The sequence below is a fragment of the Pezoporus flaviventris genome, unplaced genomic scaffold (genome assembly GCF_033815535.1).
Source record: "Pezoporus flaviventris isolate CSIRO_AGI_PZ_B2104156 unplaced genomic scaffold, CSIRO_AGI_Pfla_v1 ptg000006l, whole genome shotgun sequence".
Classification (NCBI taxonomy): domain Eukaryota; kingdom Metazoa; phylum Chordata; class Aves; order Psittaciformes; family Psittacidae; genus Pezoporus; species Pezoporus flaviventris.
The window spans coordinates 21,647,790-21,673,298 of record NW_026892554.1 but is presented as its reverse complement, the minus strand read 5'-3'; the positions used below and the strand labels follow the sequence as shown (position 1 = coordinate 21,673,298).

General features: G+C 53.4%; 2 protein-coding genes across 5 annotated transcripts in view; both read right to left on the bottom strand.

Moving 5' to 3' along the window:
- The window catches only part of SORD (sorbitol dehydrogenase), a 341,031-nt gene that overhangs the window by 122,752 nt on the left and 192,770 nt on the right, over positions 1 to 25,509 (bottom strand). The window lies entirely within an intron of this gene.
- Positions 1 to 25,509, bottom strand: part of ZNF609 (zinc finger protein 609) — a 69,039-nt gene that overhangs the window by 7,015 nt on the left and 36,515 nt on the right. For all 4 annotated transcript variants that reach the window (XM_061447414.1, XM_061447412.1, XM_061447415.1 and 1 more), the window contains 2 exons: positions 9,207 to 9,432; positions 34 to 121 (listed from right to left, as the gene is read on the bottom strand). In XM_061447414.1, the coding sequence (XP_061303398.1) occupies positions 34 to 121; positions 9,207 to 9,432 (314 nt within the window). The remainder of the gene's footprint in view (positions 1 to 33; positions 122 to 9,206; positions 9,433 to 25,509) is intronic.

The following is a 25,509-nucleotide window of genomic DNA, read 5'->3' as shown; positions in this document are numbered from 1 at the left end:
GTCCCCTGCACCTGGGTGACGGGGACTGCTTACCGTGGAGGTGCCCAGTCATGCTGCGTGCAGTCGAGCAGCGTCCCCACGTATGTCTTGTTCCTCCAGGTGACGTTGACCACCAGCATACCTGTAAGGTGAGGGGAGAGGGTCAGGCAGGGCCAGGCGTGACCCCATGGTGTCCTGCCCTTCCTTGGACATCAAGGGTAAAGCGGGATCTACTGTTTGAGACAGGCAGGAGGAAGAACTCAGCTCTAGGGCTCGAGGAAGGTGAACAAGGGGTCTTGGGCTCCGTGGTGAGACTCCAGGCTCTAGGCTGGAGGGGCACCAAGATGGGCACTGCAGGCCCTCTCTCAGCACGGCTCTCCCCAAAGCCTGCCCAACCTCTCTTTCTTGAGCCACTCAGTGTTCTTCCCTGTTTTCATGGGGATGCTAAAACAACTGACCCCCAAAGGGCTGCAGGATTTGGAGAGGGGGGGGTGTGTGTGAAGATCCACATTGCTCCACATGCACTCAAGTAGGGTAGGGAAGGCAATCTCTGGGGAGTCAGGGCTGGGTACCCCCCGAGAGAAATGCAGACCGCCCCAGCAAGGCTGCGCACCCCAACACGGAGCAGCAGACCCCCCAGTATTGCTCTGACCGGCCATGTGCAGCCATGAACCTCATGGTCTTCCGGAAAAGGCTGTTACTGCCACTAGATGGCAAGCTGATACCAGCATCCCCATGCAGTGACTACCACTGGAAGGAAAACAGAAAGCTGGGGCAACAACCCTCCCACTTTGCTTTGGTCCCGCACGTACACACACCCCCCACACCCCCTGACATCCCCCCCGAGGATACTCATCAGCCCTATATCTCTGCCTGGAGAACCATCCATCAGGCCACATCTCCTCCCATCATGCAGCAGAGGAACTGCACATTTTGAAAACCAGGTGGCTTCAGCTTTTTCACGGCCATTTAAGAGAAGCAGCCTGGCTCACACCTGCACTGAGGACACAGACCCCTGGCATCGATTCTTGGAGGTGGAGAATGATCTGCAGCATCATCCATGATCCGCAGCATCACTCAGCTTTGTGGATATTTCCTCCTGCCATGGACCACTCTGACTGCTGCAGAACTGATCTGACCAGGAGCAGAGTCCGTTGTGCTGAGTACATTTATCTGAGCAACGTAACACTCAGGAGACAGGAAATTCGTTTGCAAGGGTTGATGAGCGCACCAAGATGCACAGCCGAGCAGCCTGGGAGATGGACGGAGCGGAGGGAGCCTGGAGCAGCTGTGCCTGGAGTACCTTTATAAATCTCAGCCCGTGCTCCCTGTTGTGCTGTGCCAGCAGGCAGCTGCAGGCTTTGAGCGGATAATATACAGAGATGAGGTCCAACATGTGGGGCTCCTTCAGAAAGAGAAACGAAATGCAGGTTTTCTCATTCTTCTTCTGGTAAATGCTGGGTGCTCCAGTGGGAGCAGGTCACGGGAAGACAGTGTCAGCACATGGGCTCTAGCCAGCTCATGCTGGTGAGGAGAGGCTGGGTCCTGCATTTGGAAGAAGGTGCTGGGGACCTGCCTTAACAAGGACATGCCCAGGAAGTGACACTGGAGATGACTTTCCCTGCGGCAGAACGAACTGCTGGGAGCCCACAGTACCACACAGGGAAAGACTCATGAGAAAGAAGGGATGATGATCCTAGGCATCCCAAGGAGTGCAACAGGAAGATGGTCTTCTACCTCCATTCCTCCTAATGAGGCTTTTCTGGGCAGGCAGAAACTTGTCCCCTTTTTCTTTAAAACCCAGGGAAGGAAGGTGCTGGCTACATCCTGTGCCCCAACCCAAACCCACCATCCCCAGGACACCTCCATGGACCTGTTGCAGGATGCTCCCAGGAGGTGCAGAAGGAGTAAGCAGCTGCTGAGGTACCAGCAGCCTTAATCCAGACCACGTCCAGTTCCCTCTGCTCTCCCTGCTGCACAGCCAGCACCGGTTCAATCCTTCTTTGACGCCGACGACCCCACATGTGCTGCTGGAAGTTAACTGCACGACAAGCCACTGGAGCCTCTCGTGCATCCTGCAGCCAGTGTGTGAGATCAGAAAGGATGTGCTGGCATTTTCTTTTTCCCCACCACCACAATCACAGGAGCCAGATGAAAGATGAAGGGGTGAAGTGAGCCAGCACATAGCGTCCCTCCCTCCCCTGCTGGAGCATCAACCCTCCAGCACACACCAGCCTATATTTAACTCGCTGCAACCAATCATACCAAATCCCCTCCTAATCCTCCAACAATAACCCAGGACAATTTAAACCCCGGGGATAGATCCTAAGCAGCTTTTTCCACCCGCGTGTCCCCCTCCTGCGGCAGGATGATGAGCAGCATGGGCAGGGCAAGGGCGGGCAGCCAGGAGGCAATGCCCTTGCATCCCCCAGCCTCGAGATGCTCATGCACAAAGAGCCAGCGGCGATGCTCTTGCAGAGGAATCCCACTTGGATAACTCTGGTCCTATCCGGTTTCACAGCAAGGTGACACCCTTGAAGCTCCTAAGCAATTGACAGCACCCAAATCTGGGTGCAAACACTCAGCATCCTGTGCACTGAGCATTCACATCACCGCAGTTATACTCTGGCAGGAAAAATTAACAGTGGGTGGACGGTGCCAGGCTGCTGTCTAGGAGGCAACATATGAGATAATCCTGTAAAAACAGAAAATGAGATGAAAGGAACAGGAGGGAGGCAAAAAAGTACCACCTGGTCCTCATAGGGTCCCCGCATTGGGGGAGCTCAGGCTTGGTAGGTGCACCCAGCTGGTGGGGACAGAGGATGGACAATGCTGCATGAAGCCCTCCATCCCAACACAGCCCTAAATCACACCAGACTAAGCCTTTCCAATGGATAGTCCCTGCTGGGGCACAGTTCTCTCACGTTAAGACGCATGTGGTAGCATCTGCTTGCAGACCAGGGTCATGGGCACCAGGAGCTATGATATCAGGGGAAAATGTGTCCCAGATCCCCCCAGTCAAGTTTCCCCTCTTTGCAAAGATGTAGCCCCAAAGCCTAGCCAAGAACATCTCCAAACCCTGAGGAGAAACCACAGTGCCAAGCACCAACATTGAGCGGGGATGTTCTCAGACCCATGCAGGGCCACTTCACCCCATGGCTCAACACCCCAGGCACAATCCTACTGAGCCACCTCCAGCAAGGCCAGGTCCTCAAGCATCCCAGGGACTGCTAGAGCAGTTGGAGGAGCGTATCCAGCAGCCTTGTGGGGAACAAGATGTTGCTTCTGCAGTTAGAGAGGACATTCCACTAGCCTTCCACTAGTTCTGGGGTGCAGAGGATCTCTGCAAGGCAATGGGACGATGACTGGTGGCATTCCCCACTCGAAGGAGAGGTTATTGGAGAGATATGGATTCGATGGATGGATTGTTTAGAGAATGAGGAATTGCTGGATGGTCGCATGCAGAGGGTAGTAGTCATGTGCCCAAACTCCACAGCACATGTCCACCTTTGGTAACAGTGTTGATGTGGCTATGACTGAGGTCCTGCCATCATCCTGCAAGAGAACGGCACATCCCACTGCAACCCACACAAGCCAGCACCCATGTGGGACTAGGGACTGCAGCTCCCTCTTTGTGGCCCGAAGCACCATAGAATCACAGAATCAACCCGGCTGGAAAACACTTTAAAGATCATTAAGTCCAACAGTTGTCCAGCACTGCCCAGGCCACCACTAACCCATGGCACTGAGGCCCTGTCTCCACGCTGTGTGAACACTTGCAGGGACAGTGACTGCAGCCCTGCCCTGGGCAGCCTGTTCCAATGCCTGAGCACCCTCTGGGGCAGGAATTGTTCCTCAGCTCCATCTAAACCTGCCCTGGTGCAGCTTGAGGCTGTTTCCTCTTGTCCCATCCCTTGTTCTTTGGGAGCAGAGCCCAGGCCCTCCTGGCTTCATCCTGTCAGGCAGTTGTAGGGAGCGATCAGGTCCCCCCTGAGCCTTCTCTTCTCCAGACTGAACCCCCCAGGTCCCTCAGCCCTTCCCCATCACACTTGTGCTCCAGGCCCTGCACCAGCTCCATCGCACTTCTCTGGCCCCGCTCCAGCACCTCAATGTCTCTCCTGTAGTGAGGGGCCCAGAACTGAACACAGGATTCGAGGTGTGGCCTCACCAGTGCCCACTGTAGGGCCTGCTGCCACACTGGTCCCTGCCCTGGCCCTGCTGCCACACTGGTGCTGATACAGGCCAGGAGGCTGGGTGCTTCCTGCCTGCCTGGGCACAAGCTGCTCATGGTCAGCTCAGTCAATTCGCACCCCAGGATACCTCCAGGATTTTGGGAACCCTTGTGCCTCTCAAGGCTTAGCAGGGGGGCAGAGCATAGCCACAGCACCGAGCCCCACGAGCCCCCCAGACATCCATCCTCGCGCTCCTGGAGAAGGGAGGCAGAGGAATCAAACTCTATTTAGCTCCCGGGAAAGCACGACAGAGCAGCTTGCAGCTCGAGAGCCTCCTTGTAAACAAGTCCTTTAATCCATGGCTCAGCAGCTAAGGCAGGAGCCCCAGCTGGTATTACCTGGGGCAGCTACAGAGATGGAAGCGAGCAATAGTCCTGTCTGGAGCAGAATATTGCTCACCTATTGATAAAACAGCCTCTGTCCAAAGCTGACAGATGCTTCAGGAGCGATAAGCGGTGCATTAGCCCTCCTCCTGCTCCCCACACTGTCAAGCCAGTAGCTATTAGACACGAAGCGGTGGCGCCGGGGGAGCGCTGGGGAATGACACATAATAAAGCTGTGCTGCTCTACACCAACAGACCCGCAGCACTGTGCTCGGGGGCTCGCAGCCTCCTACCCGCTGCTGAACCAGGAGGAGGGTGTAAGGCAGGAGCCCGAAACACCAGCAACCCCCACGGCGCCAGAGACACTGAGCGATGCTGGAGCATGCTCCCACCAGTGCGAGGTGCTGGACGATGTGAAGATGAGAGTGGTCACAGCCGTGCTGGCACGGCTTTAGGAGGCTTTGCATCAGTTCAGCCACTCTGGAGGGGATTTACAACCCCTCATTAATTTGGGAAAGGCCATTAAAACAAATGAGAAATCCATATTCCCACTCCTCACCCTTGCTGCATCAGCCTTAAAAACTCACCTCCTGTTTCTGGGTTCAAGCACACACAGCTAAGAAGACAGGAACATGCTGCAGGAGACAGTTTGAAGCCCCTAAACCTACCCATAAGCAGTGCAATCTTAGCACGTTCAGCTTTTACAACATCCCCAGGGGCAAAGAGCAAACAGAGGCGCAACTGAAGGCTGTGGGTAATGGCCACACAGCATGTTCAACCTGCAAGGCTATCAAATTTGGGGTCAAGCTTCCTCACAGTTATGGTAAAACCTTCCAGTCTTTGCTCTTAGCTTCCAATCCTTCCCTATCCTCTCCCAGTCTACTGCATCTCTCCTGCTCCAAGCAAAGACATGTCCATGCTGGCACCTGCAGACCTCAAGGATGCTCCACCAGACCCACAAGAGATGTTTACAGAAGGGCAATCCAAACACAAAGCTCACCATGGCTGACCCACTGCCCCAGCTCCAGCACGGAGCTGGAGGAAGGGTACAGAGTTGTTGCTGTTTTCCTGGTGGTGCTGCACCATGATCCTTGCTGCTGGAAGGTTTTGTGCATCAGATGACAGCCTGTTTCAGTTGCACAAAGCACCAGTGTGGTGCTGGGACCTGCTCCATTCACCACAAGCAGAGGTGAGGAGATGATGTGCTCTGAGCCAGGTGACCAGCTCCATTGAGGATGGAGGAGACCTGGCAGCTAATGGGGCAGCAAAGAGCAATCCTTTTGCATGTCATTAGACCAGTCCATAGTTCCTGCAGAACGAAATCACACCCAACAGAATGAGGGGAACTGCTGAGACAGCTGCTCCTCACCAAAGGTGTTTCCATAAGACATCCCTACACAAGATGGGCTTGGCAAAGGGACAGTGTCACCAGCACAGATGCCAGACAGCATGTATGACCGGTGTCACCACCAGCAAGAACACACCTCAGCCCAACACCAGCCTGGAGCAGTGGCGGAGACACACCAAAAGCCCAGAGATACTTGGTGGTGGGAGCGCACCAGGACGCCTTTGGTGGCAATCACAATCTTGCAGCATGTTTCTAGTGAGGGGAGAGGACAAAGCTGGTGTTCAAGGCAGGAGGGACATCATGGGGCTCCTCAGAGCTTCATGCTCCTATCTCAGATGGGTCAGCTTCAGCTTGCCCTCCCGAGGTTGCTCCAACCTGCCTAAAGGCTCCTAAAGCCATAGCTTTGGCAGCCTTTCTCCCAAGGGCAGAAAAGAACTACATTGCCTTCCTCTCCCCAACCCCTTCCAGAGGCCTTCAAGGCAGGAAGACACCTCCAACAAACCATGGGCTTCTTCGGGGCACACAACCTGGTGAACAGCAACTGCCTCAGACCAAATAACCTTTTGCCAGCATACTCCAGTGGATTCAGGGATGCCACCCCTGAGGAGAAAGCAGTTGAGCCAGTAAGCTCCTTTCTACCACTGGAAAGGATGCTTGGTGCAAGCCAAGAGCTGCTCCTGATGCTCCGGGTTCTTCTGAGCAGTCCAGCAAGGCTGCAGCATCACAAGCAGCACGGTGAGAGATGGATCTCCCTGGAAATCTTTGGGATAGTCTCCAGGCACACTGCTGGGCTCACACGTACTGAAGGCACCTCATTTGGCTTCACAGACAAGCCCTTGGTGTAGCTATCTCCTCCTGTATCCTTTGGGAGATGCTTGCTGCATCTCTGTGTATTTCACAAGCTCCAGCCTTGGACAGGCAGGTCCAGCATCAACTTGGCATCGCCCTTTACCCCCACCATTAAAACCAGAAAGGCAGGAGAGAGATAACAAGCAGGAAAACAGGATGGTTTCACCCTGACTTTTCACTCAAGGACAAGAAATGCCACTACAACAAAAGCCAATGCTCACAGTGGACCAGAAGTGACAAAAGGCAGCACCAGGGTTTGTCTCCTGAAGGGCTGGCCATGAAAATCATTGTTCCCAAAGGTGGCAACCAAGCAGCAGCCGTCAGAGAAGGACCTTTGCATGAATTACAGCAGACTAAGAATAGGCAGGCTGCGGGAAAGGGCAGGGAGCCTCCTGGGCGCGCTCCGGAACGGCGTCTGTGGGAGCGAGGGGTAATGCCGATGGACAAGCACATGGGCCACAGAGCTTCACTGTGGGGTGAGATGCAGCAGAAAAGAGAGGAGAAACCAGAACAGCTCCCATGTAATTGCCTCTCAACCAGGAACTGGCAGTGGGTGCAGAGGATGTTTCTGTGTTCTCTGCCGCAGGGACGCTGTGCTCATCCCTCCTTGCACAGCCATGCGGGCTCCTCTGCCCACCACGAGCCTCTTGCAGAATCGTAGAATAGTTTGGGTTGGAAAAGTAAGGTCATCCAGCTCCAACCCCCTGCCATGGGCAGGGACACCTCACACTAGACCACGTCACCCAAGGCTCTGTCTAACCTGACCTTGAACACTGCCAGGGATGGAGCCCTCACACACCTTTGAATGCAGCCCCAGAAGCAGGGGGTGCCGATGCCCTAGTACTCAGCCCAGATGTGCCCCAGTTTCCCTAGCTGAAGGTACTGCATCCTGTAAAGCCATCAGGCTCTGCAGACACAGAACAAGCCCTGCCTGTGCGCTGGCAGCTCAGCAGACCTCCTGCAGGTTTCCTCTAAGCTTATCTCCCCCGGAGACACCCCAGCCCTGGGGTGCCCAGAGCCAGGCTCCTGAACACTCCTGCTGCTGCTTCCTTGTCCCCACCAGCAAGCAGAGCCCAAAGATGAGGATCCTTGGGCCCAATTTTACAATGTGTGGCATCCTTCTGCCTTGGAGCAGCAGAGAAAACCCAACACTTAACAGCTCCCGGCTGCCTCATTCCAGACAAGTTTTTCCATTCAGAATGGACAGTGAAGCAGAGAGGGCAAAGGAATGTGGAGGTCCCCATTTCCAACCTAGCACATCCCAACCTGCTCCAGCATGATCCATCCACTTCCCTCTTCCCAGATAGCTCAGGTCATGATGCTTTTCCTAATGGGAATGACTTCAGTGCTCACCACCCCTACATCAAGGGCCATCACAGCACTTGGCCCTCCACCAACCATCATTTCAAAACCAATTTCCCAGTGGGGAGAAAAGAAAGGCAAACTGAGCCCATCCCCAGCTTCCCAGAGCACGTGACAAGAAGGGAATCCCCATGGTAGCAGCTCTTGGGAATGCAGGTTTCAGTTCAGCTCCCATCAGAGATAACAAAGACAGTTCCAGTGAGGAGCAGCCGGTGACTAAAGGCCAACAACAGCTTCATTCTCTGCACACCACAGTGATGGAAGAGTAGGAGCAGATGCCCAAGAGGAGCTCTTGGATACCCAACTGAGATGAACTTCCACACCACTGGTCTTTCTCACCTTTGTGCTTCTGGGCTCTCATTCTGCTTCCAGCCCGAGCTGAAGTCAGACACAAATATGAGGAGCTTCCCCTAAGCCTCTAGAAGCAGAAACCTCCAGCATCTCAACAAGACTGGAGGGAAGGCCAGGTTCCAGCACTCGCCGTGGTCCACTGAGCCACCTATTCATCCCTGCATTACTTGGCAGAGCCCCAACAGCAACAAAAACCCATCAAAGACCCTGAGAAAGCAAAGCAAGCTGTGCACAGATGAGACGAGCTCCAGCGGAAAACAAGATTGGATTGGCTTGGCATGAGAGGCGAGAGCCTGATCTCCCGCCGAGTCCATTTGAAAGCTCCGCTGGGGTGTTTTAAGCCAGCGGGAGATTGCTGCTGCCTCCCAGGGTTTGAGCAGGTTTGTGACAGACCTGTGGGTTGCCAAGCAGAACCAAAGTCAACTCCAATGAGCTCCCGTGCAGGCTGGCACTGCCCCTCTGCTGGCACCTCCAGAACAAGTCAGCTCTCGTACGAATGCAAAGAAATGGCAGCTTAGTTCTTTCGCCCAAAGTCTGGGCAAGGGGGCATCGCAATGCATTGGTCTGACACAAGTTTTGGCCCATTACTCCCTTTGCTGGACAGATTAAGGGCTGCTCCCACGCAGCTCCTCGGTCCTGGCCACCCAGACAGTGAGGGGAAAGCCCAGGCCGTGCCAACAAGCAGGGACACAGGAAGGGAGGGATTGCCACAACTCCATAATGATATCGTAGGAGAGCAAAAAGCTCTCCGGTGACACTTACCATCTTCTGTCTCTTGCCAGACGATGCCCTCCAGGTTGACGCTGGTCCCAGGCTCGCAGGGGCCCAGGCACTCAGGCTCGGTGGCCAGGGCCACGTCGCAGGTGTTCACTCCCACCGAGCGCGTGCGTACCATGATCTGCTCGCAAGGCGACGAGATGTCATTGTTGACAACGGGGACAAGGAGGTGCAAGGGCAGCACTGCAGGCGTGGAGACCGGAGACTCCATCTGTGGGGAAGGAGAAACATGCCGGTCACCGCTGGGAATGTGGGAAGGAGAACAAGTATCAACAGGCACCCACATTCCTGGAGAACCTCAAGCCCAGGCTGCCACCTTCCCAATGCCTGCGCCAGCAGGCAGTTCAAGTCCCACACCCCATCACAGGACAAGGATCTCGCAGGTTTCTCCCATCCTGGCATGCCCATACACACGTAACCCTAAAGAGTAGGCACTTTGTAGTCACACAGATCACACCCAAAAGGCTCTCCGCAGGAGATATCTGCTTTCCTGCTTCAAAGAGTTTGTGCCAAGTTCCTTCCCCAACGACTTTTGCCAGAGTAATCATCCCCAGCGAGGATGCCTCTGGCTACGGCTCAGATGTTAATGCAGTCAGTGATTTTGGACCTGATAGCTCATTAGAAAAAAAAAACAACTGGCAGGACAGGACCAACAAGGAGCAGCCTCCCTCCAGCATCCATCAAAACCAACATCGTCCCCCTCCCAACCCCAACCTGGGACCACCTGAAGATGCAGATGTTCAGATCACATCCCTCTTCTCTGCTAAGTGTCCAATTCAGAGCCTGATCCGGCAGACAGCGAAGGCCAACGCGCCAGTCATCGAGCCCTCCTTGTGCATGGAAATCACATCTCATGGCCAGAGCTGGGCTTGGAAAGCCAACAAGCCAAACTGCCAAGTGAAACCATGGCCAAGTCACCCTGCTGCTGACAAGCCAAAGTCCTTGGCCACGCTGCCATGCTAGCAGATTGCAGCAGTGTTGGGAGAAGGATGGCTGATGGGCTGATTTTGCTGCTGGCCAAGGGAAAGGTAGGGTGGAGACCTTCCTGTCCTTCAGGGTTCATCAGCCAAGCCAGCTGCAGGCAGTCATCCCCTCGCCATGGCTCATGAGGATGTGCAGCAGTTCTGGGGCTAGCTGCTCTTCCTCTGCTCAGACCTCCTCTATGGTTTATGATCTTGTTAAGACACCAAGGAACCTCAGAAGAAAAGGAGACTGAGGAAACTAACCAAATCATCAGCAGGGGAAGATCCCTCTAGAGCATCCGGCACTACAGCAAGAGATGTCCTCCTAAGTCCCTGCTGAGGAGAGATGATTATAACCCTGGAGAGGCCAAGCTTGCTGGTCACCAAGGGTGGACACAGACACCAGTCCACAACCACATCCAACTTTGCTGCTGCCTCTCCTTGGCCAATGATGCTGACAGCCACCAAACAGTCAGACTCCCATCCTGAACTGGCATCCTGCTCCTGATAAGCTGCCAAAATCATCTGCTCCCTCTCCAGCTCACCTGCCTCCATCCTTCAGCAAGATGATAAGCTCCAGTGACGTTCTTTTGAAGGGGCTAAAGCAAACAAATTGCTCATCAATGCCACCTTCTGCAAACCAAAAGCAAGGCTCCAGCAATGAAATAGCTGAAGAGGAAGCAGCAGGGCTGCCTGGTGCTGGTGGGAGCATACAGAGCCCGGGCAGCAATGGGGAGCTCCCTGTCACTGCAGGAGCAGCAGCTCCGAGGACCTGCGGGTTTGAAGCCATTCAGCTTCCTCCCACTTTGCGACAGAAAGCCCAGCGCAGCACAGGAGTGTTTAATTACAGTTCCAGCTCTGCTAATTATCGCCTGGTCACATTCCTAATCTGCATTATGCCATGGTGCATAATAAGCAGCTCGCTGAGATCTCGCTAATAAGCGAGGCGGCGTGAGAGGATTTCATATTTCACTCTGCACTGGAACAAACAGAGCCTCGTTCAGCAGCCATGGGGACACCAGGCAGCTCCTGCTCCCTTGCCTGAAGCTCAAGAGCAATATAAAAGGGCCCAGGGTGGCTCTCCAAGGTAAGGGCAGAACAGAGCTGCCTCACAGGGACACATCCGAAAAGAGCCGAAAGCCACACTGGAGGAAGAGACAAATGCATCAATCCCTGAATTCATCCCTCCCTGCATGTGTCTTATCTCCCAGTGCCACGGCTTTTCATCCTCCTGCTTTATCGAGCAAGGTCAGGAGATTGACCCACTGGTGGCTGCAGGAGGGCTGCGGGGAGCTGAGGCAGCCTGGGCCTCACCATGAGCAGGCACCCAGCTCACTCTGCCAGGCCAGCAGCCAAGGGAGGTGCTGGCACTGGGCAGCATTCATCCCCTCGAGCAGCAGCCCTCGCATCTCCTCCAGCTAGCAAGGCTGGGCTGTGATCTCCAGCTCCCAAAGCAAGCCCTGCACCCTCCTGGCTTTCAGCTCCAACGCACACCAGCCCCTGAGCAAAGCACTTAACGCCGCTGGGCCCTAAATCCCCTCTGCAAAAGGAGAATGTCTTTCTCTTCCCTTGCCAGGTAGGCTCTAAGATGAAATGCTGGCGAGTGCAAACGTGGCTGCTACGTGCTCGCTGCTGGAGAGAACTTGGTTTGCCTCCAGCAACCCCTCTGCAAGAGTTACATGGGGTGAAGCTTCCCCGTACTGGCGCTGGCCGTCCGCATCCGCCTGCCGCTGCCTCCCCTAATGAAAGCCCTTTGTGTTCCTTGTGGAGCCTTCCCCATCACGAGGAACGTGCTTTCACCACTACCGAAGACAGAAGTGGAACGGAGCCAAGCCCAGGCAGCGGCGGCAGCCAGCACAAGCGCTACTCGATGGGGGAAAAGCAAATCCACCACCAGCCGGGTGATGCCAGTCCAGGGGGATTACACTCTGGGTGGGTGATTGAAACCTACCCCTCGACATAACCCACACTCCAAGGTGGGACAGGGTCCCATGGGAAGGGAAGCACAGCAGCCAGTGCCAGCGTGGAGAGATGCACACAAAGCAGCTCCTGCCATCTTAGAGCGGTGCCAGAGCAGCTTCGTTAGCATCAGTCACCATTAAGGGACTCCACAGCAGCAATTAGCTAACAGGAGAAAGAGAAGAGGGCACAGCAAAAATAAAACCACCATATTTATATTGATGCCAACCCCCAAACCACCCAGAGCACCCACTCCCGTTTATTTGCTTTGCTCCCAATAATCAAAGTCAACCAGGCAAGAAAAATGCATTTTTGAGCAATAAAAGCCAATAGGGATGCCAAAAACCCAGAGAAGAACAAGCAGCACAGATATCTGTGGTGCATCTGCAAGGACAGAGAGAGTGTGAACAATGCCATGGTGTAGGGCACCCACAGAACTACACCCTGCTTGTCAGCAAGGACCTTGCAGTGGTCAGCATTGAGATCACTGATGCATCTGAGATAGTGCTTGGCTTCCAGTGTATGTCCACATCAACAAGCTACACAGCACAGTGGCCCATTCTTCTTATTTAGAAGGGTCCTTCAAGTCCTGCAGATGGAGACAGACAACAAAAGCAAGGGGGAGCCTCAGTACTGGTCACAGGAGTCACTGTGCCAGGAGTCAAAACATGGATCAAAACTGTTCCATCACACTGCACCGGGTACTAAGAAAGAGAAAAATAACTGTTACAGCTGAACCCAGGACTTGCATTGCTCAAGGCTGCAGCCAAAACCTCCCACACTACTGCATGGCTCAGCCCAACGTTTGGGAGCTTTGATGTCCTGGGAGCTCTTGTCCTGCTCCATTACCACATCCCCAACAGCTTTGCTTTTTCAGAGCAGGACCTGGGAACATGAACTTCCAGCTCCTTGAAGAAAGATAATTGGCGAGCAGATCCATCCAGTGATGAACATCTTTGGTGGGCATCTTCAAACCTCAGAACTGCAGCACTCAAGGTGTCTCTCCCCCATCACGAGTGACCTCAGTGAGGATTTCAAAGAGGAACCAGAATCTTCTCCAGCCTGACCCCCAAAGCCCAATATGCAGAGGCTGAAGACACACCAGTGCCCACCACCTCAGTGGTTCAATCTCTAATCTACCTGTAAACATTACTCAGTACTCTCCAACAGACTCACCCAGAGCTCCCAGTCACATTCCCCAGGAACAACATCCCAATATGCTGGAGGCACACAACCCCAGCAAGTGTGGAGGAGGCTCCAGTATGTAACCATGAACCCTGACTGATTGCTGCCTTGATTTTTCTGGACCACAGCAAGAAAACAGTCAATGAGAGCTTCCAACAAAACCCCACGCGCAGGGCAACGATGGCAGCACAAGCAGGATGCAAAACATGGAGCAAGGAGCATGGTCTGGGGCAGCAATTCTGACACTGCTGCCCATTGCTCTCCCCTCTCCCTCACCGGAGGCTGAGGTTGCTGACATCAAGATGTAAACCCAGAAATGTGTTTCAGAACAAAGGTTCCTTTCCCTGGAAAGACGCCAGCTTAAATAAACAGCCAGTTACTTCTACAGACCATAGACACGTGGGGAGGACCCTGCTGGGGAAGTTTGCCCTGGCCACACGTAAGCAGGCCACAAGAACCAAAACCTGAACAAGGACTTCTGCAAGAAGCTCACATCCCACTGCTGAAAACAGACCTGGTCATGCTTAATGAGTGTATCAGGGTATAAGCTACAACCTCCCACCATGCCAGTGATGAGGAACTGATCCAAACACCCAGGTGATCCAAGCAGTTGTACCAACCCTGGCCACACTGCTGCATAAATGCAAGTATCACCCAGCATGACCTCCAACAAGCCACTTCTTCTCCCCAGCAGAGAAGGGAATAAAATCCCTGCATGAACACAACCAGTCTTATCTCAGCGCTTGCAGTGTTTCAAGATCAAGAGGAGGCAGACGCCACAGAGGCACAGTCTTGCATATTACTGCATCTTCAATAAAGCCAGGAATAGTATCCAAGACAGACGTGTTGGCACCAAGTCACCTGCTCCAACCACTTACAAGACTATCGGATCTTCTCCAAGAAGGTAAAAATACTCTGAAAGGTCTCCCCAGTAGGAGAAAGGTAGCGAAGAGCAGTGACAAAAGGAGACAGTTGACACAAGTGAGAAACATGGAAAAAGGGAATCCAGGCTGGGACCTCTGTGCACTGGTCCAGACCAATGCTCGCCTCCTTTATGGAATTAAAACATGAAGCAGCTGGGCTGGTGATGAAAAGGGGAAAGATCCAATGCAGAGATGCACTAGAGATGTGTCTGACTCAAGGGAGGGCAGAGATGGTTGGAAGCATAGAGCCTGACCACAGATGGCTGCAAGCATCCTTCGTGTTGACCAAAACAGCCTTTGGCCCCTTCTTCTTTGGTCCCATGCAGGGTCTGCTTCTGGCCACCAGAGTCATCCTCACCTCCAGCAGTGCTGCCTGAGCAGGAAAGCTCCAATGACAGCAAGCAACTTCCCACTGGGAACCCAGTGTCTCACATTCAGCCCCCGATACTGTGCCCATGCTACTGTCAACAAGGCCAGCATCGCACCAAGCATGGCTTCTGCATCCAGCTGACACCAGCCATATGTCCCTCAAGCCAGGATGCTGAGCGGAATAACCACCATGGGGCAAAGTCTTACATTTATTTCTTTTCTTTCCTCCAAACCCAACAAGATAACCACACACCTCTACCCAAGCAGAAACAGGAGACACAGCAGATGCATTTCCTGAGGACCTTCTCAACCACCAGTGCAGCCCTCCCTTCATGGATACTCACGTCACCTTCTTGCTTTCTTGGCTGGAAGCCATGATCTCTTCCCCAGGAACTGGCTCCCCAGCACAGTCCCAGCGCTGCACCCAATCTTGCAGAAGACAGCTCTTCAAGTCCCTGAGCCCCCCAGCTCATGATGGATTCATCAGCTGCCATTTCCGGGCCACTCCAAAGCAACCACTGCTCCCACTAAAAGACCTTCACACACGCAGATCAGAAGCAAGAGGACCAACACCGCAACGACAGCGAGGCAGAAGCATTTTCTGCTTTGGACCACATGAAATTCCTGCCTAAATCCGAGCAGCACTCAAACAGCCACCGTTAATACCAGCACTCCTTGACCAGCACATTAGAGCAGCCAAAGGAGGAACATGAAAGGTTTCATGAGCGCCTCAGAGCATCAATCTGCCAGAAGGAGGATATAAATCCAAGAGGCCTTTCACGAACCACTTGCTGTGTGTGATGCAGCTCCAGCCACTGTTAAAAGCCCGCTGATAACCACTGGCTACATAAAACCAGGACACAGAGGTTGCAAACAGCCAAGCCAGAGACAGCCCTAAACCAGCAATCTGCTGAGACGTGAGGGAAATCACATGAAAAAGCAGCATCTTTGTGGCAGGCCGCTTTAACCCTGCCAACTCCCCGGTGGACAATGAGACCTATGGGGTCTGTCTCACCCTACATTGGGATCCTGAGCACCAGGGCCACAGGTTCATCTGGTAATGACCACCCAAGCAGCTCTAGGGATGAGGAACATATGACAGAGCTTCTCACCAACATTAGGCAAATCAACAGGTCTGTCCTGCACTTAGTGTGGGTAATCCTGTAACTCCCAGGAGGCTATATAGCAAGCAGTTAATCTCTGGTTTTAGGGAGAAGGATATTAGGCTTGAACTGAAGTTCCTACTGCAAGCATTACCACGCCATGCCAGGTATGAGCCCTAGACAGCAGGTTTCACTGCAGTTAGAGGTCCCCATGCAAACACCCAGGTCCAGATTCTTCCTAGAGGATACCCAGCTCCTGTAACATGTAGTGCCATGGTTTAATGGTGCACTTGGGGTAAAGGCTGGACTTGATGACCTTAAAGGTCGCAGCTCCTCCTGCCTGGTTCAACTATTTCTTCATTTTTTCACCTGATTTTTCTCCACCTCTCTCTTGCAAGTCTAAACCTCCACCACCCAGACACTGGGGCTGCCGGGCCCGCAGCAATAGCAGCAGGGCATGGCCACATGAGCACACACACCTACGTGCAGCCTCAGAGCGCTCACAATTAAACCATGTCATTAATCAATCATGTCCACCCAGGCACAGCGTTCTGCACAAAGTTCTTATCGTTGGAAAGCTGCATTACAGAAGTCAACCAGAGAAGAGACAGCTCAGGATTTACTAACAATCTCAGTATAAAACTGGACTCTAGCAGAAGGGAGAAGATGGATTCAAGACTTGCAGCAGAAATGAGCTGGGCTCACACTACCTCAGCTAGGATGGGTTGCTCTGCTGCTGGGCACACAGGGACCACCTTTCTCCTCATCCATCCCAGTATCCAGAGCAACTGCCCTGTTAGCACCCACTCCCAGGTGAGAAGGGACAAAGCCCAGCCCAGAAGCCACTGCAACCACTCATCTGTTGCTGCCGAGACAAAGTACACATGATGGGCAACACAACCAACAGGCACAGATGCAGTTTTATTACATCGCTAAGAAACCAACTTTTACACCTGGTAAAGCGTAAGAGATGATGTGAAAAAAGGCTCTTGTGTTTTCACAGAAGGACCTAGAAAGGACCTTCTAGGTGAAAGATGGGCTTGACTTGCAGCTGTTTACATCAGCCAAGCTGTAAATGTGGCATGGGGACAGCTGTACCTTCCACAACAGCCAGAACTACAGCATCGTTTGCATATCCCAACATCCGAGGGCTGCAAATGGATCCAAGAGCATCAGTCACACTTGGAGTCATTATGCAAGAAAAGCCGTGGGGATACAGAGTTACAGACATGCATAAATCAGTTGAGCATTACTCCATGGTGGCCCTTCCAATGATCCAGAAGGGGACTGTCTCCATGATGACATCTTAGCATCCCAGACTGGTTTGGACTGCAGGGGACCCTAAAGCTCATCCAGTCCCAACTCCCTGCCACAGGCAGGGACCCCTTCCACTAGAGCAGCTTGCTCCAAGCCCCTGTGTCCAACCTGGCTTTGAACACTGCCAGGGATGGGGCAGCCACAGCTTCTCTGGGCACCCTGTGCCAGCACCTCAGCACCCTCATCATAAAAAATCTATTTCAAAGCTAAATCCACCCTCTCCATCTTTGTCTGTGCAATGTGACCTGGGGTTCCTCTCAACACTGAGATGGCACTGAGGTGCAAAGCAGTGTCACCAAGCTGGACTGGCTACACTTGTCCTATTCCCCATAGCTACCGGGAATCCAGGTGCTAGTGGAGTGAGACCAGCTTGCAAAGAAGACCCTGAGGCAGAGCCAGGAGCAACAAACAACACTTTGCCCACCAAACCCTCCTTGCCTCTCCCAACCCAGAGTCACCTGGGACACAGTATGGGAGAAGAGGGAATTTCCTATTTTTTTCCTGATGGCTCTTCTCAGGAGAGCAGCAGCTGCACTGAGCTCTGGACATCTCATTACTTGAAAGGACACAGGCAAATTGGAGGAAGTTCAGAGAAGAGAAACAAAAATAACAAGGCTGAAGGGACTGTCTTGGAAGAGGAGATTAAAGAGCTAAATATGGACAACTTGGTTCAGCGACAGCTACATGGGGACATTGTTGTAATCTACAAACATGGGGGGGTGAAAACATCAAAAGGAGAGAGAGGAATTATGCAGGGTGTTGCAGAGGGTGACAGCAGGAGGAATAAGCTGAATTAAGGATAGGAACATTTAAGAAAGATGTTGGCCACAGCTTCCTGGACTGAAATTGTTCCTAAGCACATCAATATTTTCCAAGCGGGAAAATCCTTCATCCCTTCCACTGCCCGCCTCCTTCCCACATCCTTCCGTCAGTACCACAAGGCACCCACATCACTCCCCATGGCACCCCCTCAGCACCCAAGTGCTGCTGACACCCCAGTTCCCCCCATGCTGGGCCCCAAATCACCAACCACCACATTCATGGTGCTCCCAAGACACAGCAGCGATCCTCGTCCTCTCCCTGAGAGCCAACATCCAGCAGTCTGGGACTTGCCCAAGTTCAGACGAGGCACCAGTAAATCTCAGGATGGCCGTATTCTGGCAGAGTTATTTTCTCTTGATGTTCTTCCACACTTCAACCACGGTAAAGAGCATTGCTTGTGATGTGAGAACAGCTTCAGCACAGAAGCCTGCAGATAAGAAAAAATCCTTCTCTCATCGCATCAGTCTACCTACAAATGGCAGTTGGAGCTGGATCTTTTTCTAAGCAGCTCTTCTGCACAAGAAACCCAATAGCCTGAGGCTACAAACAACATTTGGTCCTTGTGGATTCATCTCCAAGGCATGAGAAGCCAAGCTGTGTGCTCAGTGCTTGTACCTGTAACACTTGCTTGGGGAGGAGGTGGGAGGGAAAGAGATGACACAAGGTTCCTGCAAAGTGGGGTGCATCTCCTGAGCTACCTACACACGTCCTGGAGATGTAGCACTGAGGGAGCATCACTATGAGGCACCAGGGGACGCTCACCTTGGTGGCATGCTGAGAAGCATCACCTCTCATTCCCCTGTCCAGACCACAGGGCACAGGCAGCTACAATCTAGGGGAAAAGCAGCACCCCTTCCTGAGGCACTGTGTTTGGAGACCTGTCAGCACACCACACATACACTACACGAGCTGGAGTGGTTTACACACATGTTGTAGCCGGGGATCCAGGGCTCCTGGAGAGGCTCTATTCCAGGGTGACACAAACGTATTTCAGATGCGATAAGCAGCAAAGTCTAAGATCTATTTACCCCTCAGGCAAGAGGAGACATCTTCCTTCTCTCTATGTAATATTAAAGACCTATTTTAGCATGATTTTCACAATCCCAGCCCCTGCAGGCTGCACGTTTAGGAAGCTGCCCGCTTGGCTCTCATCTCCTCCTCTTGTAGGTTTTGCTCAAGTTGCCAAGAGAGATCTTGCTGGTTTCCAGACACACACCCAGCTCTGTCCAGTGCCTCACAGGGAGATTACAGGAGGGGAGCAAGCAAGAAATAAGCCAAATCACATGATCTGGGTGGGTGAGCGAGCAAGAGGAGGGTGTGCGAGCAAGAGGAGGGTGTCACCACGAGTGTCCCACGCAGTGTGGCTGGAGAGCAGGGACGAGCACGGCGCTGCCCTTTGGGGGCTGGCATCCAGATGTTCCCAGCGCCACATGTCTCCTTGCACACAGGATGGAAACCTCCTCATGCTAAGACGAGGCATGACAAATATCTCCACTTTTTGTGCTGGGTCCCAGAACTGCATCTCCCCTCACTCCCCAGATCCCAGGATTCCACCAAACATGTTTCAAACATGATGGTTTTGAAGCAGCACAAGCCAATACTCCTGTTCTGGCTGACGCACGTTGTGTTCTCGCCAGTCCCTCAAGCAATGGCTGACATTCGTGTCCATCAGCTCCCACTAGGAACACGCAGGCATCAGCACCTGCAGGACACAGCTATTGCAACAGAAGAGTCTCCAAGCCAATTCCTGAGGTTTCGTAGTGCCTGAAATCAAGCTGCTGTCTCTCCAACCCCCAGGCAGAACAATGACAGTCGCACACACCAACCCAAGGCAGCTCAGCACGTGCTCACATTGACATGAAATGTCTGCTGGTGAGCTGCAAGAGGAGGAGGTATGAGCTTTGCCTGTGAGCCCATGGGCTCCCATCACCTACCATCACTGGATTTTAATCCCAGCCTTGGAGGTGAAAAGCAGCTTTCCTTTCTTTGCTTCAAATGTTTCTCGGTGCCTCTGGCCTGAACCAATAGGATTCACAAGGAGGAAGGTGAGCTGAGCAAGGCTCTGCCTGGGAGCATGGGCTTCACCATGCTGGGAGAACATCCCACCCCACGCTGGGCCTTGCCAATGAACCCTCCTGCAGTACGAGTCTGGCCTGCACCCACCGGATCAATAACGCAGCTTTGCTCAGAGTTGTAGCATTCAACACAGCCCATTTTTAACACCCCGAGCACGAGGGTGTCAAGTGAGGCACCTTCACTGCCACTGACCTCCCCATGCAGCACGAGTCAAGCCCCGGGCACTCCTCCTGGGTCCAGTTTCTCCTGCGCTGCCTTTGCCATCAACACACCCTTGCGTCAAGCGCGGCGCCTTGCAGACCCCACGCTGCTGGACACAGCAGGGATGTGATGCCTCAAGGTCTCACCCAGCAGGTTTTGTGCTGACAGCCGCTGGCTGCAGAGGAGCGATCGATGGCAGGAAGCTGAGCAGCCCGGGGGAGAGGAGATGAGCTAGAGCCAAGCCAGCCCATAACTCATCACCTGCAGGCTACCCAACAGCCCAGAGCTGCAGCCAGGCTGGGGGCTTCCAGCACATCTAAGGGAGCAGGGCTTTGCAATTCATATGACAGGATGATGCTGCCCGCAGCCATGCTCCTCCTTGAGAGCATTCCATAGAAAACCAGCTTCAAATGCTGCTTCATCAGCTCCTCCAGACCATAGAGAGGGCAAGAGCTTGTATCCGAAACCCAAGTAAGCCCCCAGCAAAGGGGAACGCTGACACCAGCCATGGCCGAAGCTTTCTTTTAGCCCAATTAAGCTCCAGGAAGGTTTTTAGCCTCTAACCTTAGTTTCTCAGCCTGCACACAGGGATACCCACGGGTCACCGAATTCCAGCTAATGAGAAACCGCTCCCTCTGCCACCGAACAAAGCACAACGCTTGTTTTGAAACGAGACACAAAACAGTCACCACTGAAAAGCCACCATCCGATGCCAGCAGCCGCTGTGCCTCCTTCCCCCAGCAGCACCTTTTGCACACACGTGTGCAGAAACCAGCTGCCGGGGTGGCAGGCACACAGGTCACGTTCAACCAGGGTCATGTTTAACCGACGTGCTGGATTTTCAGCTGGCATCCCTGAAACAAGGCAAAGATGCTGCTAGAGCCAGACCCACCAGGCCCAGATCTTCACCGCTTCTATTCCCTGCCCTCTTGAAATGCCATTGGTTCTTCACACTGACAGCCAGCTAAAGCAGAGTAATCCTATGTCGTGAGAAAGAGCAGAATAACAACAAATAAGGGTATTTTAGCACCTGGGACACCATGCTCAGGGCACCTTGCCATGTATCAGGCCTCGCTGGCCACTGCAGCCCCGGCTTGGATACCCATCATTAAAAATCAGTCGTTGTCCTGGACTGAAAGGGGTCATAGTGCTCCCATCCAAAACAGGCAGCCTACAGAGGAGAATGCGAGTCCTGCCTGGCAAGACACAATGGAGTTGTAATCCAGAGCCTGAAGGGGCTTTATGCCCATCAAGAGGGGCATAGAGGAGCCGTTGGCAGGAACACGAAGCACTGATGCTGCACCCTGAGCACCCCGGCTAGCCTGGGAAAGCAGCCATGGGTTCAGCAAGGGAAGCCCACTGCAGCTGCCAAGCACCCCAGTGCCTGCACAGAGCAATTCCATGGCAAAAGAAGTCAAGAGGGAGCAAGTACTGGGGTTAATCACCTGTGCCTGTGTTTTCACCTCCTCCATCCTCCCCTCCTGCCTTGATGAGAGCTGGGAAGGGATCAGGGAGCTCCTCCGCTGCTCCCCCAGGCTTTCCACACCAACCAGTTGGCTTGGAGGGACAATTAAAAAGTCATCTTGCTCAAGAGATGCTGAGGGTTCACAGCTGGACCCCACCGAGGGCTCAGAGCTGGCCTGGAGGCCAGGTGGGCATCACATGCTGTTCAAGTCATCCTTCTGGTTGCTCCATAAAAAGGATGTACTTATGCAGGGGCCCCACTACCCCACACTTCCATGCTCCTCGGGAGGCTGGTCCCACAGCGCTTCTGGTCTTGGATTCCTAATTGGGATTTTTTGTTTTTTTCCAAGTCCAGGTTCTCAGGGAGTTAAAAAAACCAACCAAAATACAACATCAAGGCACATGGGACAAGACAAAATACCAGAGCCCCTCGAGGAACATCCCTGTCTGTCCTGGACCAGTGTCATGACCCAACAGCACCCCCTGAGAGAGAATTCCCCATTACCAACAGGATAGCCTTCCAGAGCCTACGCTGGAAGCTACAGAACTACCACAATGGCTGGAGCCATAGATACCTCTATCTCAGCCTGAAGCAGCAGAAATGCACTTCTGACTGTAATAAACCCATCTGACCTTTAATCACACTAATCACTCTCTTGAAATCATGGGAGTGGTGTGTCTGTACGAACTCATCTACTCTTACATTCTACCTGCTGGAAAGGAATGACAGCTTTTTACTAACAATATTCACATGAGACATTATTTGGACTGAGGGAGAAGGTCCCAAATGTGCCAAGTAACAGCTCCAGGCTGCCAGGGCCTGCTGATGGGCTGCTTGTGTGCCGCCAGCTGGACTGTCCCAGGCTGGGACACTGCCAGGTAGCAGCAGGGCTGTGCACACCCGTAGGACACCCCGGGAGCAGGCAGGAAGGTGAACACAAAGGCAAAAGGCGGATGGATGGACAGAGGGATGGATGGATGGCTGCTTGTGGCAACCCCTGTGCTCAGAGCAGTGCGAGCAGCAAAAGCCCTTCCTACTCCACCACTCTGGGTGAACATCTGCACCCGATGGTGGCTTTCATCAAGTGGAGGCAGAAAGTGCCTGGCATCCTTCAAACATCACCAATAGAAGACATGTCCCCTGAACATCATCACACACCTCATGCAGGGACAACTAAGGAGCTCCAGCACAACATGACCCAGTAGCACAATCCAAGGACATTATCCCTGGGCAACCCAACCCACTCCCACCAAGAAAGCAGAGGCACAGGGCAAAAAAGGAGTCAGGAAGCAAAGAAGAGCAGTGTGGAGAAGCCATGCAGCCCCAGAGCTGATTTTATGAGGGCCCCTGCTCGAGGGATCAAACGTGCCCAGCAGCAGAGGCTGCCAGGAGAGGAGAAGGACAGAGCGGGTATGTCAAACCCCAGAGATGCTTCTTGGCCATGAAGAATAAAGACAAAATGCTGACATTTGAAGGGCACTGCCTCAGAGAAGACAGTTGATGGCTGCAGGGATGAAAGCCTTAGCAAAGCTGCATGGGGACTAGGAAAGGACATGGGGCTAGGAAGGATTCAACAGGATTAAAGACATAAAACTTGGTAGAAAGCCAAGAAATTACTCCCTTCACATGGGGGAAACACCACCACAGACACGATGGAGAAGGGGATCTGAAGAACGAGAGACACAAACAAGATACAAGAATCCAAAGCAACACACCAAAGGGCAGTGCTAGAGGAGCGGAGCCAACTTCCAGAAGGAGCAATCAAAGAGACCAGAAGACATACAAGGCTTGAGAGCCAGAGAGGAGGGCACCAGCTGGAGTCATACCTTGGGCAGAGCTATGTAAGTGGGAAGAGATGTGGGATGCAGACTCGTAGCAGAGAAAAGCCTTTCTCCATTATATCAGCTCATCCCTTCCCACCCACAGCAGCGCAAATGTCTCCGTGGCCTCTCTTGCCTCTATACCAGCAGCCCCCGCAGCTGCTGGCCTCTGAGACTTCTAAGCCCAGGCCCTGTTCCTTTGGCTGAGCATCTCCCATGGTCCATGGCTGCCACTCTGCTTCCCTCGAAAGCCAAGGGACCGTTACCTATCAGTCATTCAGTTTTAGCTGCCACACAAATGATCCCCAGCCCTGCAAGATGTGTTACCCATCACTCATCACCACCTCAGCCTGGCAGCTCCGGCCCTTAGACATCAGCAGCAAGAATCCATCCAGGTTCTGCTCTGTTCACATCCCCAGGAGCAGTGAGAGCCAAACAGCACCTTCCCAGGCCAGCAGAGACAAACAACCCTGCCCAGCCCTGCCCCAGCCACTTCCCCTCTCATGGAGAACCCAGCCCCGAGCTCCCTCCTCAAGCCAGCAGCTCTCCCCTCCCCGCACACAGGCCCAGGAGAGAGCAAGCACACTGGCTGCAGACACATCTTGGTCTAATTGCATCAGCAACCACTAAGCAATTAACAGCAGAGAAGAGGAGGGAGAGCATGGCACTGGGAGAAAGGGATGCAGCAAGCAAAGGGAAGTAATTTACTCTTTTCCCTAAGGAGAGGGGCACTATTTACATCCACAGCTGCAGTCACCTCACCTGCTGCATCCTGCTTCTGGAGATCTCTTGCACTATATCCACACCACTAACGCGGATTCCTTTGTGCTTTGGGAAAAGCCCAAATTCCTTTTCCTGAACTCATCTTTCAGCTCCAAATGGAGGTCTCTGAGCCTTCCTCATGCCTCTCCCATAGGCTTCCCAAGAGCCACGAGCCATCGCAAAACCCCAGGTCAGGCAACCACTATGGGCAGGTAGGGATGAGATGGAGCCTCCCACCACTGTACTGGGGCTCTGGTCTGCAAAGGCACCATAGCTCCCATTCAAGCACAGCCCAGTGCCACCAACCACAGCCAGCAGGAGAGTAAGTAAGGCTCATCCCCAGCAGACATTGTCCTTCAGTGCCTCTGTGGCTCAATCCCCAAGATCACAGCTCCCCACACACAGCCTGGAAAGCAGATGTGCTGGGATGCCAGGAAAGCAGCAAAACAAGTGCCAGGATCCATGACCAGCTTCAGGGCACCCTGAGCCATCAGAATCAAATACTTAAGGAGAAACCTGAATGCAGCAGTACCGGCAGCTGGAACAAAACTCCTCAAAGAAAGGGAAACCAAGCAGGAGCTGCTGGTTTGATTCCCAGGTGGAATTCCATGAAAGGATGGCAGACAAATCATAGAAGCATAGTTAGGGTTGGAAAGGACCTTAAGATCATCAAGTCCCAGCCCCCCTGCAATGGGCAGGGACACCTCACACTAAACCATGCCACCCAAAAATGAGGAAAAGCATCCATGGGAATTGTCCACCAATCAGTTTGCATCCTTCTCACGTAACTAACCCTCCTCTTCATGAGGCCTGGCAGGTGGGCACTGCCCGTGGCACTGCTGCCCCCGGATGGCATGGGCAGAGCTCCTGCCGCAGGAATACGGCACTACGGGAAGTTCCTGCTCTGTTCAGTGAGCGTGGGCACTGCCAATGCTCACACAGCTCAGGGCCTGGCCGTGCCCCACCAGGCAGGTCCTACTGCACTTCAGTGACAGAAAATGGCTTTTGGCCCATTAACAAACCAGTGCAGAGCTGTGGACTCACTCCACTCCTGCTCCTTACACTTTACAGGGCAGCCTGAGACACCCCACAACTCAGCACTGGTAACGCACCAAGCCAAGCAAAACCCTTGGCCAGACCCAATCCCTCCTCCTGCTTGTTAGCAAACCTGCTGATGGCTCCAAACCCATCCAACGAACCGGGCTCTGAATTCTCTCACACTTGAAGGAGAGGCACAAGCCTTTCCATGCCAGAAAGCGCCTGCTCGGGTGGGGAGGTGGCAGGAAAGGCTCAGATGTCAGCAGAGGCTTCTCTCTGAGTACAC